Below are 14890 nucleotides of genomic sequence, written 5' to 3' on the forward strand. Positions count from 1 at the left end.
CTATTTTACAATAAAAAAGGAATACCCCTATACAATTCTTATAGAAGGAGGGAAAAATTATTCAATTATAACATTACTTTTTTTATAAAAGGTGAAATTTTTAAATTGGGACTTAAATGTCATTTTACATAAATTTAAATTTGGTGTGAAACAGCTAGTAGTACCATGCAGACATTTGCTTCCACCACAAAACTACCTTCTTCCTCCCTCTCCATGAAATCATATAACTTTTCCCCAAATTATGTATTTCCTAATTTTCATTAAAGAAGAAACATGTGAAGAAACTCTGCTTACAGTGATGGACCTGAGTTCTAAAGCATGAGATTTGATCATTTGTCCTCATATGCATGAAATCAAGCAAGGATCAATGGATACTGAAAAGAGACCATTGTGTATTAAAACCGCAGGCTTTAGGCACACATGTCTAGCACTACCAGAGACAACCACATAATGAAGTGTATGAAACTCATCCTGTTTTCCTACTGTTTACTGAATTCAATATTAAATAAGAATAGACCTAAAGACACTACATGTCTTCAATTTCTTATTTATTTTTAATATCTTCTATATTTAAAACCATACCTGTTTTTCTTGATAGAAGATATAAATAAAAAATATTTCTTCATAATAATGGATGTTGGTTATGACAATGAAGGTTAGAGATTATCCAGTCAACTACCTTTAAATAAAGTGTAGCAAAAATTGAAGTGATCTAAATATAGAACACAGCAACACCAGGAGATTCCTTACAAATCTTGATAGTGTGCAACCATTTATATTGAATGAGAGGTGCACTAGGGATATGTAAAAAGTAGTATAAAAAAAATAAATTGGTAGCTCCTTTTTACCCTTTGACAGCACAAGTCAGAAGGTCTCCAACTCAATTAAAAAGGACCATGTTTAAATACATTCCTTTTGTTTAAAACTGAAACAATAAATCCACTTGGTGTTTGTATGCACGTGTGTGCTGTGTATAGCGCTTAATACCACAGTGTACAAGAAGTCAGGGAATTAAAACACAATGAGACAGTTGCTTGGAACTATAAACACTCACAGCTATATAAAATACAGAAAAATATCATAGGTATATAATTATATAAGCATTATGCTTACATTAGCAAGTATGGTAAATGACATAAGACAATTAGTAGGTGCCTACTCTCAGGAAGAAATTTTCCTTCCAGGAACATGACTTTGTAATTGTGTAGTGTGGGTTACTTTCTGTACCTACTGCTGAAAAATGTGGGTTTGTTACCACCAAAAGGAAAATCAACTTTTGGACTGATTAGACTTAGCAAAGTCTTTAGCTTTACATTATTTATAGCCATATTTTATAAGCTTCTAAGTAACAAGAACTCCTTGGATGGCCTGATAGGGGTCACTTAAAAGACCTTCAGTGCACAAAAGCCCTTTCCACCACTCTTACAGTGTATGGGTGAGGGAGGTCACACTGGGGGCAAATTTAGGATGGCTGCAATTTACTCCTATTCTAAGGTTCCTTTATGTTACTAAAGTGATGTAAATGTTTAAGTGAGAAGCATGTTCAAAATTACCAAATGAAAGGAGCTAATCTCCAAAAGCTCCCTGCCCGATTTTTGTTGGCAGAGAGTTTTTAAGCTGCCATAACTGAAAGGCAGAAATTGTCCTCAGCAAGCACCGGTTTCTGGTGCCATTAAGGTCTACAGAAGGAATCTACTAAAATCCCTTGTTGAGCTTTGCCCTTTTCTCTCCCATCTGCTGAAAACTGTTTAACACATTACACACTGTCTAAGAAATTTTCTTCTCCCTAACAGGATTTAAAGTCTTTACTTTTATAAAATATTAAGAACAGGATATGTTATGAACTATTAAGCAAAATACATTAATATTTCAGGATAATATGCTTAAAAGGAAATAAATCAGAACAATGTTTCAATGGTATCAAAACCAAATGAGAAAATCTAAGCAATTCGCGTCGATATACTCCCACTGACAACGATCATCACACTGACATGTCTTCTGTACTCCTTTTCACGCACAAATCAATCAACCCAAACAAACACGTCTATCAACGTGGGAACAGAAGTTCAACTCTTCAGCCAGTTTTAATGCGACTGCATGGCTCTACAGCAAGCTGTGGATGCGGCCTTTAATAATCCAAAGCCATATATATGCTCTAAAATGAGGATGAGAGACGCCCACCTCACAGGGGCTATCTATCTGGTGAGGGTAAAGTGAATTGATCAGACACAAGTGAGGAAAAGGGGATAAGTTATGAAATAATAAAATGCACAGACTGTCTTTGTGCACAGTTTTTAGCCAGAAAGTAGCAAGAATGAAAACACACAACTCAACAGCAGCTTTTAGATAGTAACTTCAGTATAAAAATATTAGTGATGTTAAGTGAATTTGAAAAATTATAGCAGATGTAGATAGTGGCATTGCATATAACAAGAAAAATACTGCATTTTACCCTTTCCATGCAATTAAAGACTGCTTAAAATCTCTTTGAAGTCCGTTTCTGATGGCTGAGGCTGATACAAGCTTAACAATTGGGAAGAAGAAAAAAAGAAGAAACCTAAGGAACGTACTTAGGGAGTGTTCGCATTTTGCTTGTGCTTTACTATTTAATGTTCTGAAGCTGTTCTTGTTAACTCCAGTCCCCATTCAGCAGAGCACTTAATCACGTGCTGAAATTTCATTGATTTCAGTGGGACTTAGGCTTTGGCTTAAGTGCTTCACTGAATTATATATTATTTTTCACTTTCCCTTCTTCATGAAATTAATAGAACTATTCAAAGTAAAATATTACTCAGTGTAAGGTAAACTGTTGGCTTTTAGACAGGTGACATATACATAATACCTAACTGGAAGCCTCACTACCATTTAACTGAAACAATTGATAAACTCTAACTATGCATAATAATGATGTGAATTGCAGTAATAATAAAACTTTATTTTCTCAAATAGTTTTCAAAAAGGAAGGATGGAACCACAAAGCATCGATATTGCTAGAACTCCGTGTGATCTATACCAATACAAGAATAAAGTCATTTGACTCTTTTAAAATAATGTTATTTTTCAATCCAGATATGTTACAAATTAATGGAGAATTTATACATTGCATAGAAAAAGAAAAGTTATACGTTATTTTTTATGGGGTACCATAACAAATACTCATTCTTGTTACACTTTGACAGAATGTAAAGAAACTGATTTGTACACATGCAGTCATATCCATTGCATTCATGTTTGCACTGCATTTTCTAATATCATTACTTCATCTGCAGCTACTCGTCAATTCGCTGTTGTTAAAGGAGCCCCTAAATTTTAAAGACTCTAAAGTCCACACCCAGATGTACAGCAGAGGAGAATGAGGAGTGAACTGAAGGACTTCAATCTCTGGCAGGAATTTAATGTTTAGTTTCAACCTTCTGTCACACTTTGGGTGAAGAATGAGTGAAGGATTGTTCTTCCTGGAACAGCGGAATCCTTCTCTCATCCTCATCTGCCCTGCCTGACTTAATTTCTGTATTTATTAGAAGAGATAAGCCTTTTTCTGAACTATCTATTTCATTACCTTTTCTCCTTTCAAATCCTATTCTGGCTTAAGGATGCCCTGACTGCACTTGGATCTCATTTCCCATGCCATCGTTCCTTGTCCTGTAGTCAAAAAGACGGTGCTGGTGAACCTTGATAGTAAGAAATTCTGTAGCTTAAGGAACGGGTGTGAACTGCACCTCCACAAGGAAGAAGGTGTGTTAGCACAGGTCAGGGTAAACCTGTTGGAGGGGAGATATAAACAAGCATCATAACTAGGTCTATAATAATACATGGTGAGATTTAATCAGCATGGTTTCTTTCAAAAAAAAAAAAAAAAGAAAGAAAGAATCCTTTTGGGCAAATTTGTAAGGCAGTACACATGTGAACATTTTATTTCCAAAAGTTTTTCACAAGAGCTTGTATGGAAAAGAAGCGAAGAATTGTCACCGATCAAAACTGTGTCTCAGAAACAGAAAGAGTAAGATGAAATAGTCAGCTTCTGTCATGGAAACAGTTACCAGCAAAGCATCTCAGTGTTCCATAGAAAGTTACATATTGTTTCATTAAGGATTTGGAAAGAAAGTGAAAAGCAACTAGAAAAATTTTCAAGTGACAGTTTTTTCCCCTGCTACATACAAGAGGGCTGTAGAAATGTAGGAATCACTGGGGCTCAGAGATACAGGTTAAGAAAGAACTTAAATACTTGCATAGATAACAAGAATAATCCCTCATAATGATGGTTTTGGTCACAAGGGCCATATGGAGCAGTGTGTGAAATGCCAGCTTTAAAACTGTTTTGCTTCTTACATTTGAAATAATTCTTCAAGTTGAACTTATGATAAATTAATACTTTATAAGAAAGTATTTAGGATATAAATTGAGACACAATTATTATTTTAGATGATTCTACTCCGTACATTTTTGTAGTGTTAAAAGCCATACATGGCACAAAGTTATAAAGGATAATGTTTAATATCAGTCTAATGAAATACAAAACATTTTCACTATGACCCCAAATGAAAATTTTTAGTACAGAGTTCTTTTAATCCAGTTCAGTTCCTTGATCTTATTTTTCACACAGCTCTACCAGCAGTTGTGCCAGCACAACAGAAGGGATGGCACAGGGTGGGAACAGCAGCCAGGGGGAGCAGGGAAGAAGTGGTCGGAACTGTATAAACTAACCTTGCTGCTAAAGAAACGTGTCCATTACCAACATCAACATGTACAGGCAGCGCTGCTCCCCTTTACTGGAATTGCTTATAGAAATACAGCTAAATGGGACAATTTACAGCTGCAAAACCAGGCCTAATTAGTGAAAGAAAGTTACTAGCTGAAATTGTATTTTTTAATATATTATATAAACACACACGCACAAAGTTAATTGGAAGAGATCACCAGCAGGAAAATACTCTTACCAGTATTAGTCAATAGAGTAAGTGAGGTTCAGCTTTGAGCAAAAGACACACCTCTTGAAGAAGGAGGAGATGGGGAATTGAGAAAACTGTCATCTTCAGGGATAGATTCAACAGCTGACAATGATTTGTAATACTCATCCTCTCCATCCAGCACTTTGATTTGGCTGGAAAGAAAAGAAACATTTATTAAGTTATATAATGAATTCTGTCAATATTTTCAGAAATAGAAACTTCTCTGTGGATGTGAAAATGAACAGTGCTAATACAAGAAAGGAAAAAAAAAAAAGACGGGATGAATTGATGAGATAGATATAGCTTTTATACATACTTTTACTTTGTTATTACTTTTTAATGATTATACTCCGAATGGTTCTGTGGATCAGTAAAATGCAGTATAGTCTTTCAGTTTGGGCGTACATAATGATAGACCAAGTATTTGCATTAAATGGGCATTTCATTTGAGCAATGTGGCTTTTCGTCTGTATATGTTCCACAAGTAGGGTATGGTTTTGCTAACGTATTTCAGCTGATAGTTTGCTGTGAATACGACCCAAAGACCACATCACCAATTTTTGGGGAAAGCCCTATTGCCATCAAGAAGCTTTCATTTTCCTGTGATGTACGATGAGCACTGCAGTCCCGTGTTATTTCCTGAACAGGAATACAGGGGAGGGAGATAAAATAAACCAAATCTTGCACAGTTGTGCAAAATTTTGGGCTTTAACCTTGACTCAAAGACCTCTTATTCATAGAGTTATATTCAGAAGATTAATTAAAAACAGAGGAAATAATATAGAAAGTTCATGTATATTTTTGGACTAGATGCATTTGCAAGACCAAGCATCCATCAGCTCTGTCTCGTCCATGGGACCAGCCAATGAAGTATTTTGGCAACTGTATAGTAGCCAGCCTGGCTTTGTAAATAATTTTCAGTGATTTCTACCTATGGCCAGGTGATCACTGCTCATGTGACAATAAGGACTGACTCAGTTCAACGGAGAAGCAGCAGCTCCCTTTTGGGCTGAGTGGCCTCTCTGGCTGAAGCCTAATGTGAGTGTGCTGCTGCAAAGCTGGCAGGGCTTCTGTCTGTGTTCTAGGTCAGAGAACTTCAGTTTCAACGCCCTTCATCTGGCACCTTTCACTAGTGCTAAATGCACTTAAACACATGAAGAAAGCTATTATTTTTGTAGTAGTACTCAGAAAGAGCTGGGGAGCATATTTTGTAAAAATCAGTTCTAGTGTCTGCAGATAGCAGTACATACAAGTTTTACATTTGCTTCTGCAGAAAATGTCCAGTGTCAATGCACAGAAATATGTTAATTGTTTATTTTTAGAAACCTCTCTAGAAAGTTTTGCATATTCTGTAATATCACAAAGGACTTCTTCTGTTTACAGTTGCTTAGAACTAAGAAGATAGATATTTACCCAAGTTTTCTTGGCTTCCTCTTGCTCCCTTGATATTCTAGAGTTCCCTGTGGAGAGGGCCAAGAACACACAGTCAAAGCAAAGCAGCAAGTCGTTAATTTTTAATTCAAAGTGATTTTGTGTTGAATGCAAGCAGATGCTGATAATATCAGAAGTCACAGCATAATTTTTTTGATCAAAGGGCTCAAGTGAGCCTGATGAAGCATGCATCTTGCTCGTCTTTGATAAACCACATCAATTATTCACCGTGAAGGCAGACATCCTGACATGAAAGCAACAGATAAAGAGCATAAGCACATGTTCAAGACGAGAGCAGAAGAACGTGGGGGTGGGGCTGGAGGGGCTGAAACAGGTATTAATAACAGAATTATTAACTGGAAACAAAGCCAGTAAAACAGCTTTATTGCCACTTTGAACTCACATTTAACTGGTTATAGTACATGTTGTCCTCAGGGCTATTCAGCATTTTGGGCTGCTGACATCGTCGACGAGGTGTTCTCAGCTTCTGTTCAAGACAGTTTTCTGAACCTACAGTAAGATAACACAATTTAGTTTTAAGCTGTGCCAGGTGCTGTGAACATCTTAGCATATTTTAGACTCTGTGAAGAGTCTTTTCTTCTGTCCTATTTAGTCCTGGATTTATTAGCAAGTCTGTCCTATCCAAAGTAAGCACACAGAAACTTGGGGATCTTTGTTTTCTCTTTTGAAACTTAGTTCAAACACAAGTTTTTAAGCAGAACTTCATTTTTACTTTTATAATATTTTTTATTCTCCCATATATCTATATCACACAGCTCCTTATTCCTTTCACACTTTATCTCAGCATCTTCTGTTATCTAAGCAGGAAATGACTAGCTAGGGATGTATCATTCAGCAGCAGCAAAACCGTTTTTCTACAGTAGACAGTAATAAAGCCTTTTGACTGATGAGACTTAGTCTATTATCATCATTTTTATTATATAAAAAGGCTACCTTTTTGACATGGCGCTCTGTTTAATCAGAGTAATCGAACCGGTTTGGAATTATGCTTTCTTAATATAATTTGTGATGTGCTGTAAAGTAACAGTTTCTTAAAGTCATCTGGAAAGCAGAGTTTAAAGATGAAGGAAATATTTCAGAAGGGGTAGATTCTGAAAAGAGCTAACTGCCTTTTTATTTTTTTTTTTAATTATTTTTTTTATTATGGAAAAAAAGACATTATGGTGTGCTGTAGTCTATTTTACCAGGTGTTTTCTGTGGCACATCCTCTAGATTACCAGGACAACTATATTCAGGATAAATCAGAATCACTAGGTTACTAAAAGACACTATGGGGGGTCAAGAAAGGTCATTTCCTTTTCAAATAATTCCCCCGATGCCTTTGACTTTTCTGGTATCTCCCTGTTCAAAATTATTTTAGTGACAGTATGAATAAAATAATTTTTTGGTGGCACTGAAGGAAAAATATATGTATCACATTTGCATTCCATACTGCATGGGAAACTTGCTCCGATACAAAAGACTAGCACAAAGATCAAGTAGCATGTAAATTCCTTTAAACACTTCAAAACTGAAGTCAATATGGCTTGCGCGGATGCAGGACTCTAATCTACAAATCCATTTGTAAGATCTGGCCTTAAGGAGCAGGTAATATTACAAAGGAGGTTTATTATACACCCAGGTTTACAGTCTGCAACTATCGTACTTTCCTGCATTACTGGGTGAGGTAGAGGAGGTGGTTGAACTTCTGCCTTTTCAGCCAAATGACTGACTGCTCTGGGAGATTTTCTTTCTTTCACCGTCTTTCTCCCTCTCAGCAGTGAAATTTGAAAGATATTAGGTTCTTCTCAGTGTGGGACTGCAATGTCTGTATGGGAGGGGAACACTTGTTTCGTGCCTACCGTCATGTTCCTTCACAACACCTGGGAGGGATGGTGGGTTAAATGGCCACCAGGGAACTGGCTGCAGAGCTGGGTCTAAAATTCAAAAACAATTTTATAGAGAAAGGTTACATTTCTACAGTAATACAACATAACTTTTAAATAATATATTCATGCTGCTTGCTACTTTAACACCCAAAGCTTCAATGCTTTATACTTCCAAGTTCAGATTACCTTTATATTTTTGCTAAAGAGATTGTGACGGCTGAGCCTGAACCTTTGCTACTTACCCATATTGTATATAACCAGACAAAGTAGAAGCTGTTCCGGAAAATACTTCTGGGGAAATTGGGTGCCCAAGTAATATCTGTGTCTTTGGAAAGTTTGTTCTCTAATATTTAGATAGGATATAGGTACAATTTCGTTCTCTCTGAAGTCTCTGCAAGTTTTGTGGAAGACCAGCCATAACTACATTCTACTCTCTCTCTCTTTGCTCTGAAAGTTACTCAAATTGATCTCAGAGCTTTCTGTCTCAGGACAGCAGGGTCTGCAATTTTTGCAAGCAATGTTTTCAGTCGCTAGGCTGTATGAGTCCCTTTTTACAGCAATGTAGTTCTCAAATACCTCTCCACAATTTTTTTTTTTTTTTATTCTAGCAAGAGGCTGCTATGAAAAAAGACTCAGGTCCTCACAGTTTTGCATAATTTCATACATCTCTCTGCAGCTTGCCAGAAATAAAACCATAGCACACAAGTATTTAGAAATTTTCAAACAGTACAATAATATGATGGGGTATTCTTTTTTCCTTTCCCCCAAATGCTGGTGTGGCCTTCATGGTTTTTTTTCCCAAAACACCTATATGCATAGTCTTTGTTTTAAAAATATCTTTTACACATTAGGATTCTGAACACTAATATTTTGTTCTAGCTTTTTATCCTGACACTTAATTATTTCTGTGTATTCTATGGGTGGTCTGCAGCTTGTGTCCTCCAAAGGAAATACCCTTTCAGTGGGGCCATTTGTCTTAGCATTTAGTAGCATACTACACGAACAGTACAAAATCTGGTAACATTTATCATAAACTACCATATCTGGAGAAAACGGTATTAACATGTGCTCAACACTCAGCAGTTGAATAGGCATTTTAAATGCTGTTCTAAAATATTTTGCTTTGATGACAAACTTGAAGCCACCAATATGAAAAAAGGCCCTTGTAATTTTAACAGCAATAGCAGCAGCACCAGTATCATTAACAGGGTATTGTCTACGCTGCACCCAAATTGTGCCAGGTGCCTCTGGCATATCCAGGCTCCAGAGTTTGCTACAAATTCAGAGACTAGATGAGAAAGTGAGCACATGCACTTCCTTCAGGTTGTCTTTATCACTGTTTTTTAAGAGATATGGAAGAAAACTTTTTCTTTGTAACTCTAAGAGCAGAAATTCCTTAGGTTATAATTTCTTTATTGGTAAATTCTTTGCTGCAGTGCTGAAATAACACGGAGTAGGCAAAATGCCTTCTGCCAAGTGCACTATGTCAGCTGGTCTAGGAAGTGTGGGGAGGCTGAGGTTCTGGGCATCCTCCTCCTTTCCTTGCTCAAAGCCAGAGAGGCTGATATGCCTGGGTGAGCAGGCTCATGTGGATGCTTCCCTGAATCTACCACAAAATTGATGTTGCTTACAGTGAAGGGAATTAGAAACTGGCAAATGGGTAAATCTGTTGGAGTATAAAATATTTATAAGTAAACAAACCGATGGGGTTTCTGTTTACTCCTCTATTACCACTATTGGTTATCCTTTTTATTTCTCTGATACATAAGAGCCCAAGCCAATAGACCAGGACCTTGCAGTGCTCAGACAGATTAAAAAGACGTGTGGTTTCAACTAAATGCAAAGTCAAACATTTGAGTTAGTTACATTCTTCAGAACTGGGAATTGCACAGTTGGAAAGCAGTGTCTCCAGGAGACACTTGGGAATCATCATGGATATTCAGCTGAATATGAAGTAGACTGGGTGCAAAGCAGAGGACTACTCGATAGAAATAGGAAAACAGTTTTATCATTGAGTGCAGAATTATTTTAAAATGGGTGCTGTAAACCGCAGAATGCTTTCAGAACAAGAAAAATCTGAAATCTGGAAAACCTGCCATATGGCGACAAGTTTAAGAAGGCTGCTCTATTTAATTTTTTTTTTCAAAAGAAGGTTAAGAGGTGATTTGAAGTGAGTCTAAACCCCTGTATAGAAGGTGAAGGGTTTTCACCTTCAGAAACAAAAGTCTGAACTGCCTAATGGTCAGAAGTGGAAGAAGATTTCAGACCAGAAATACAGCACATCATAGCGAAAGCAGTCAGGAGAAAAAAAAAAAAAATTAGTAGTATGATGGAAACTCAGATTGAAATTGGAAGCTTTTAGAAAAGGTATGTTTTGACTCAAGCTAAAGTTAAAAACTATTCAAGATATGACATAGATCACTTCTAGCTTAATACGAATTAATTTCTCTAATGTGATTTTTATCATGAGTCCCAATCTGCAGAAGATTTTGTATTGATCTTTTGATTTCCGGGATATACTTTCACCTCTGAATTTCCACATGATTCTTCTTCTTTGCTTTCTTATGGCTGAAAATGGAAATATTTTTCTTCAATTAGCCATCACATCCATCATACTGACACTTCTTATGACATCTCTTGGCTTGGAGATGATTAGCACATTTCTTATGCCATATCTTATTTAAATGATTTTTCTGTTTAAAAATCCATGCTTTCCATAAGCTGCAAAGGATTCTTTCAGAAATGCACAAACTGCCAAACAGTAAGATTTAATGAAAGACTCTTTATGCTCTTTAGCACTGACACAAGGACTTTTGCATCAACGATTTGGGCCCTGACCAATACTTTCAAAATAGTGCCTGCAAAAATGTATTTTTCTTACGACTTCCCATGATATTCAGTGAAGGTCCCATCTTAGATGTCCTGTTTGTCCTGCTTATCTTGGTACTGAAAAACTGGGGACCAGGCACTTGGCACACTCTTCAGAGGAACTGAGAATCATTAGCCTTTGCTCTCTGAAATGAAGCTACGGTTTTCACAAACTGTTCATAAGCCCTTGCTTCAAAAATCTCTCGATGCCGATAACCTCACCAAACATTGCTAATTTCTCCTATATGGGGAATTCTCCAGAGAAAACGGCGATCAGGCAGCTACAACTGCATTTGGAACTTGTAAAACCCACTGATGCGAGTCAGATTCTTTTAAGGTTGGTGCAGCACAGAGGGAGCTCTAAACTCTGGACAACATCTTACTTTTAGCAAGGAATGCACAGAAGGGATCTTTGCCAATGTTTCAGTAGCATAGAGCAAGCTGCATTGCCGATTCCCTTGCTGAAGGGACTCCATCCACTATAACACATATTGAAGGGTGGAGCCAAGTACTCTCATTTTCCTTCTGAAGACATTTACCCAAAGCAGGTTTGAAAGGGGTTAGTCTTGTCTCTCTTTCTGTCATAGAGGAACACAAACCTAGTATCACAGGAAGGGTAGTCCTTTTATAATTAGTCAGATGGGGAGATTTAGAGTACAAGAAGGGACAGCCTGCTGGAGGAAAGGTAATGAGGCCATTTAGGGGATCATATATATTATTAACAGAGTAAGCAAATAAAGTAAATAAATCAGTATGACCAAGAAAAATAGTAAGCATGTGGCTGATTTCCAATCTATAATATCAGATGAAACATGAAAGTGCAACCCTTAATTATAAGCAAATATTAGCACAGACTCATGGGATCTCATCATAACATCTCAAGGTCTACATTCATGAAAATTTAAGCAATGTTTAAAATCATGTTAATTTGTTCTTTGTTTGTTTCTTTTCCTGCCAGTCTAATTTATTCCAAAAGACTTTGGTTCTCAAGCCTGGATATATTGATCATGCCTATGTAAAGCATTGTTATAGCCTGGGGAGAAGATTTTTGTGGAAAAACTTGTCTTTGTTCTCCTTTGATAATTTATATGTATTTTGATGTTTTCAAGCTTTTCCAGTTTTGAATCATTTTTCAAGGCAGCAAGTTAACTTCACTTTTTCTCTTGAAGTCTTGGGCAAATGCAGAAATGACCTCACAGACAATGATAATATACATCCTCCTCCTGGACTGGATGCTAAGTGGATAATTATGTGGAGCATGTTGATTTCAAGGAACAGCTACATTTTCTTCTGTGCCATACAAGTTTGTTCAAACAGAAGACTCGAGGGGCTAGTGATTCTGGTCCCACTCATATCAGTGTTAAATGGGAGTGACTGAACGTCACTTATGCAGTAAAAAATGCTGTAAATGAACTAGGCTTTATGATTTTAATTATTTCAACTTTATTTTAAAAGAAGAGAGATTTACAAAGGGCATATAATGTTGTTTGGCCATGAGTGTTCATACAAACATATTTTCCTTCCTTTCTCATTCCCATGATTCTCCATCATTTGCACAAATTTGCATCCCATCCTAAGTGCAAAATGGGAGTAAAATGAAAAACTTCCCTGAGAAGCAGCATGAATGCTCAGGAAGTTAGCCCCCACTGAGCTCCTGCTGCACCTGCCTGCCATACTCAAGCAGAACTCTCTTGCACACCCCTGTACACTGTGGTCAGTGTGACTTTAGTGTGAGCCCACATCACAGGGTATTTGTACACTGCCCGTTAAATGCTACCAACTATAAATGCATCAGAAACAAGGACAGGATAACAGGTCTAATAGGCTTCACAGAACAAGTACTGTAGAATAATCTGTACCTTCATTTGGGAATAATGAAGTTATCAGGTCTATGCTATATACTATACATTTAATTATGTTATGGTAGTTCTGCAAAAATGCTGGAGGCTGATAGAAAATAAACACACTGTCTCTGAAAGATTTTAATCTCAGTACAGGCAAAACCACACCAAGAGACAACAACATAGGGTAGGAGAGAATAAAGAGGAAGACTACTTGGTGCCTTAACTAATGAAGTATGTCTCTAATATCTTCTTTTCCCTTCTGAGGTTAATGAGAGGGGAAAAGAAAAAACTACAGGAGAGAGAAATGGACGGGAAAAAGACAAAAAATGAAACAATCAAGAAAGATACTGAGAAACTAAGGAAGAGAAGGGAATAAACAACCATTAATGGTGAAGCAGTAGAGCCTAAGTTCTGGCATCAGAGGGTTTGATTAACCTAGTAACATTAGGAGCCTGGAGGCACATTGGCATATTTAATACTATTAACAATTGTAATTCTCTCCAGGATACTTCATGCTTACCTAGCAGTAGCTTCAGAGCTCTGCAAATGTTCAATAAGGCCATCCATTCTGTTGATATAATGAGATATAGTATGATGGGAACCATTCTTGCCACCAAATTCCCTCAGTCTCTTCCACTACAGAAGAGCGTCCGGGGATATTTATAGGGGTTGATGCTCTTCATGCTGCTAGTGACAAGCAAGCATGGAAAGAAAATAAATCAGATGTCCTTTGAGGAGTTAAAAGGCCTCAGCCCTTGCTAACTCTCACGAAATATCTTAATGGAGCTTCACATAAGTGTTGCTAAGGTAAAAGACATTAACTACTTTAAAAATATATATTAATGCTTAGAAAGAGTGATTAATCTTTCGCAAATCCTGCAACTCCAGTGTACTCAAAGCTCTTACTTGGATTCGGTAGGTAAGAATAATAAGTTAGATCTAATTTCTTTCAGTGTCAAGTGCTTTGTAGTCTAAGCCTACAGCTCCAAATGTAGTTACCAGATTCGCTGAAAACACAGAACCTGGAGGCGTAAAAAGTCCTACAATAGAAAGATTTAAGATAAAACAAAACCATGATCACCTCAGATCCCCCACACAACTGTGGCGAACTAGAATTCTGTTTATTCAGATGGAGTGTGCTCATAGTGCCAAGATCCATAGACTGCTGGGGAAATTAGCGCAGCCTCTTTGATGTCATGTGCATCCCAGAATCTGTAACACACTGCAAAAACTGTGAGCATAGCCTTTTGTTTATAACCCTAAACAGAACCATTTGAATACACACACTGAAAGAAGCCATAACAGAAGCAATGCATTTTCTTCCACTCAGTGATTCATTACTTACGGCTTCATCTTGGATACTGCAGTTCCATGCAAAGCCATATGCTTTAGATTATAAAGCACACTAAGCAAATCATAAGATTTTCAAGATGGTACGTAAAGGCTGTTTTTGCATCTGTTTGTTGCCAAAGACCCAGATGATACTGTAATTAGAACAACAAATATTTTATGTGAAATCAATCATTTAGCTGTCTCTGAACCCTGAGACAATGGCTTTTAGATACACTTTGTTGGGAAACAAGATCCATAAATAGTTAGAATCTTGGCTTTTGTTGTTTTTTTCCCTTCCAACACAATTCTGATCCTTCAGTATTTGTCAGTTCTTTCAGTTTCTATTGTGAGTGATTTAACTGTAGAGGGAAAAGGCAGAGATTAAACAAAGCATACCAAAGAACTAAGCTGTCAGTGACTAACATGGGTAAGATTCAAACCTGTCAGCAAATAGCATGCTGCTACAAGTACAGTCCTGAAGACATGTCTTCCTATACACGTTGAATATACACAACCCCTCATACACCCTGCATGTAATAACATCTAATAGTGGGTTCCAGAGGTGTGGGAACTAGTC

At 37.1% G+C, this 14890-nt stretch overlaps 1 protein-coding gene across 1 annotated transcript in view; it reads right to left on the bottom strand.

Annotated features, from left to right (window-relative positions):
- Positions 1-3032: 3032 nt before the first annotated feature.
- MYO3B (myosin IIIB) overlaps positions 3033-14890 on the bottom strand; it is a 209017-nt gene continuing 197159 nt past the window's right edge. The window contains exons 35-38 of the mRNA XM_075756693.1: positions 6784-6890; positions 6363-6409; positions 4989-5101; positions 3033-3761 (exon numbers count right to left, since the gene is read on the bottom strand). Coding sequence (XP_075612808.1) covers positions 3751-3761; positions 4989-5101; positions 6363-6409; positions 6784-6890 — 278 coding nt within the window. The 3' untranslated portion in view covers positions 3033-3750. The remainder of the gene's footprint in view (positions 3762-4988; positions 5102-6362; positions 6410-6783; positions 6891-14890) is intronic.

This window comes from Balearica regulorum, chromosome 6, assembly GCF_011004875.1.
Source record: "Balearica regulorum gibbericeps isolate bBalReg1 chromosome 6, bBalReg1.pri, whole genome shotgun sequence".
NCBI classification, from domain to species: Eukaryota; Metazoa; Chordata; class Aves; order Gruiformes; family Gruidae; genus Balearica; species Balearica regulorum.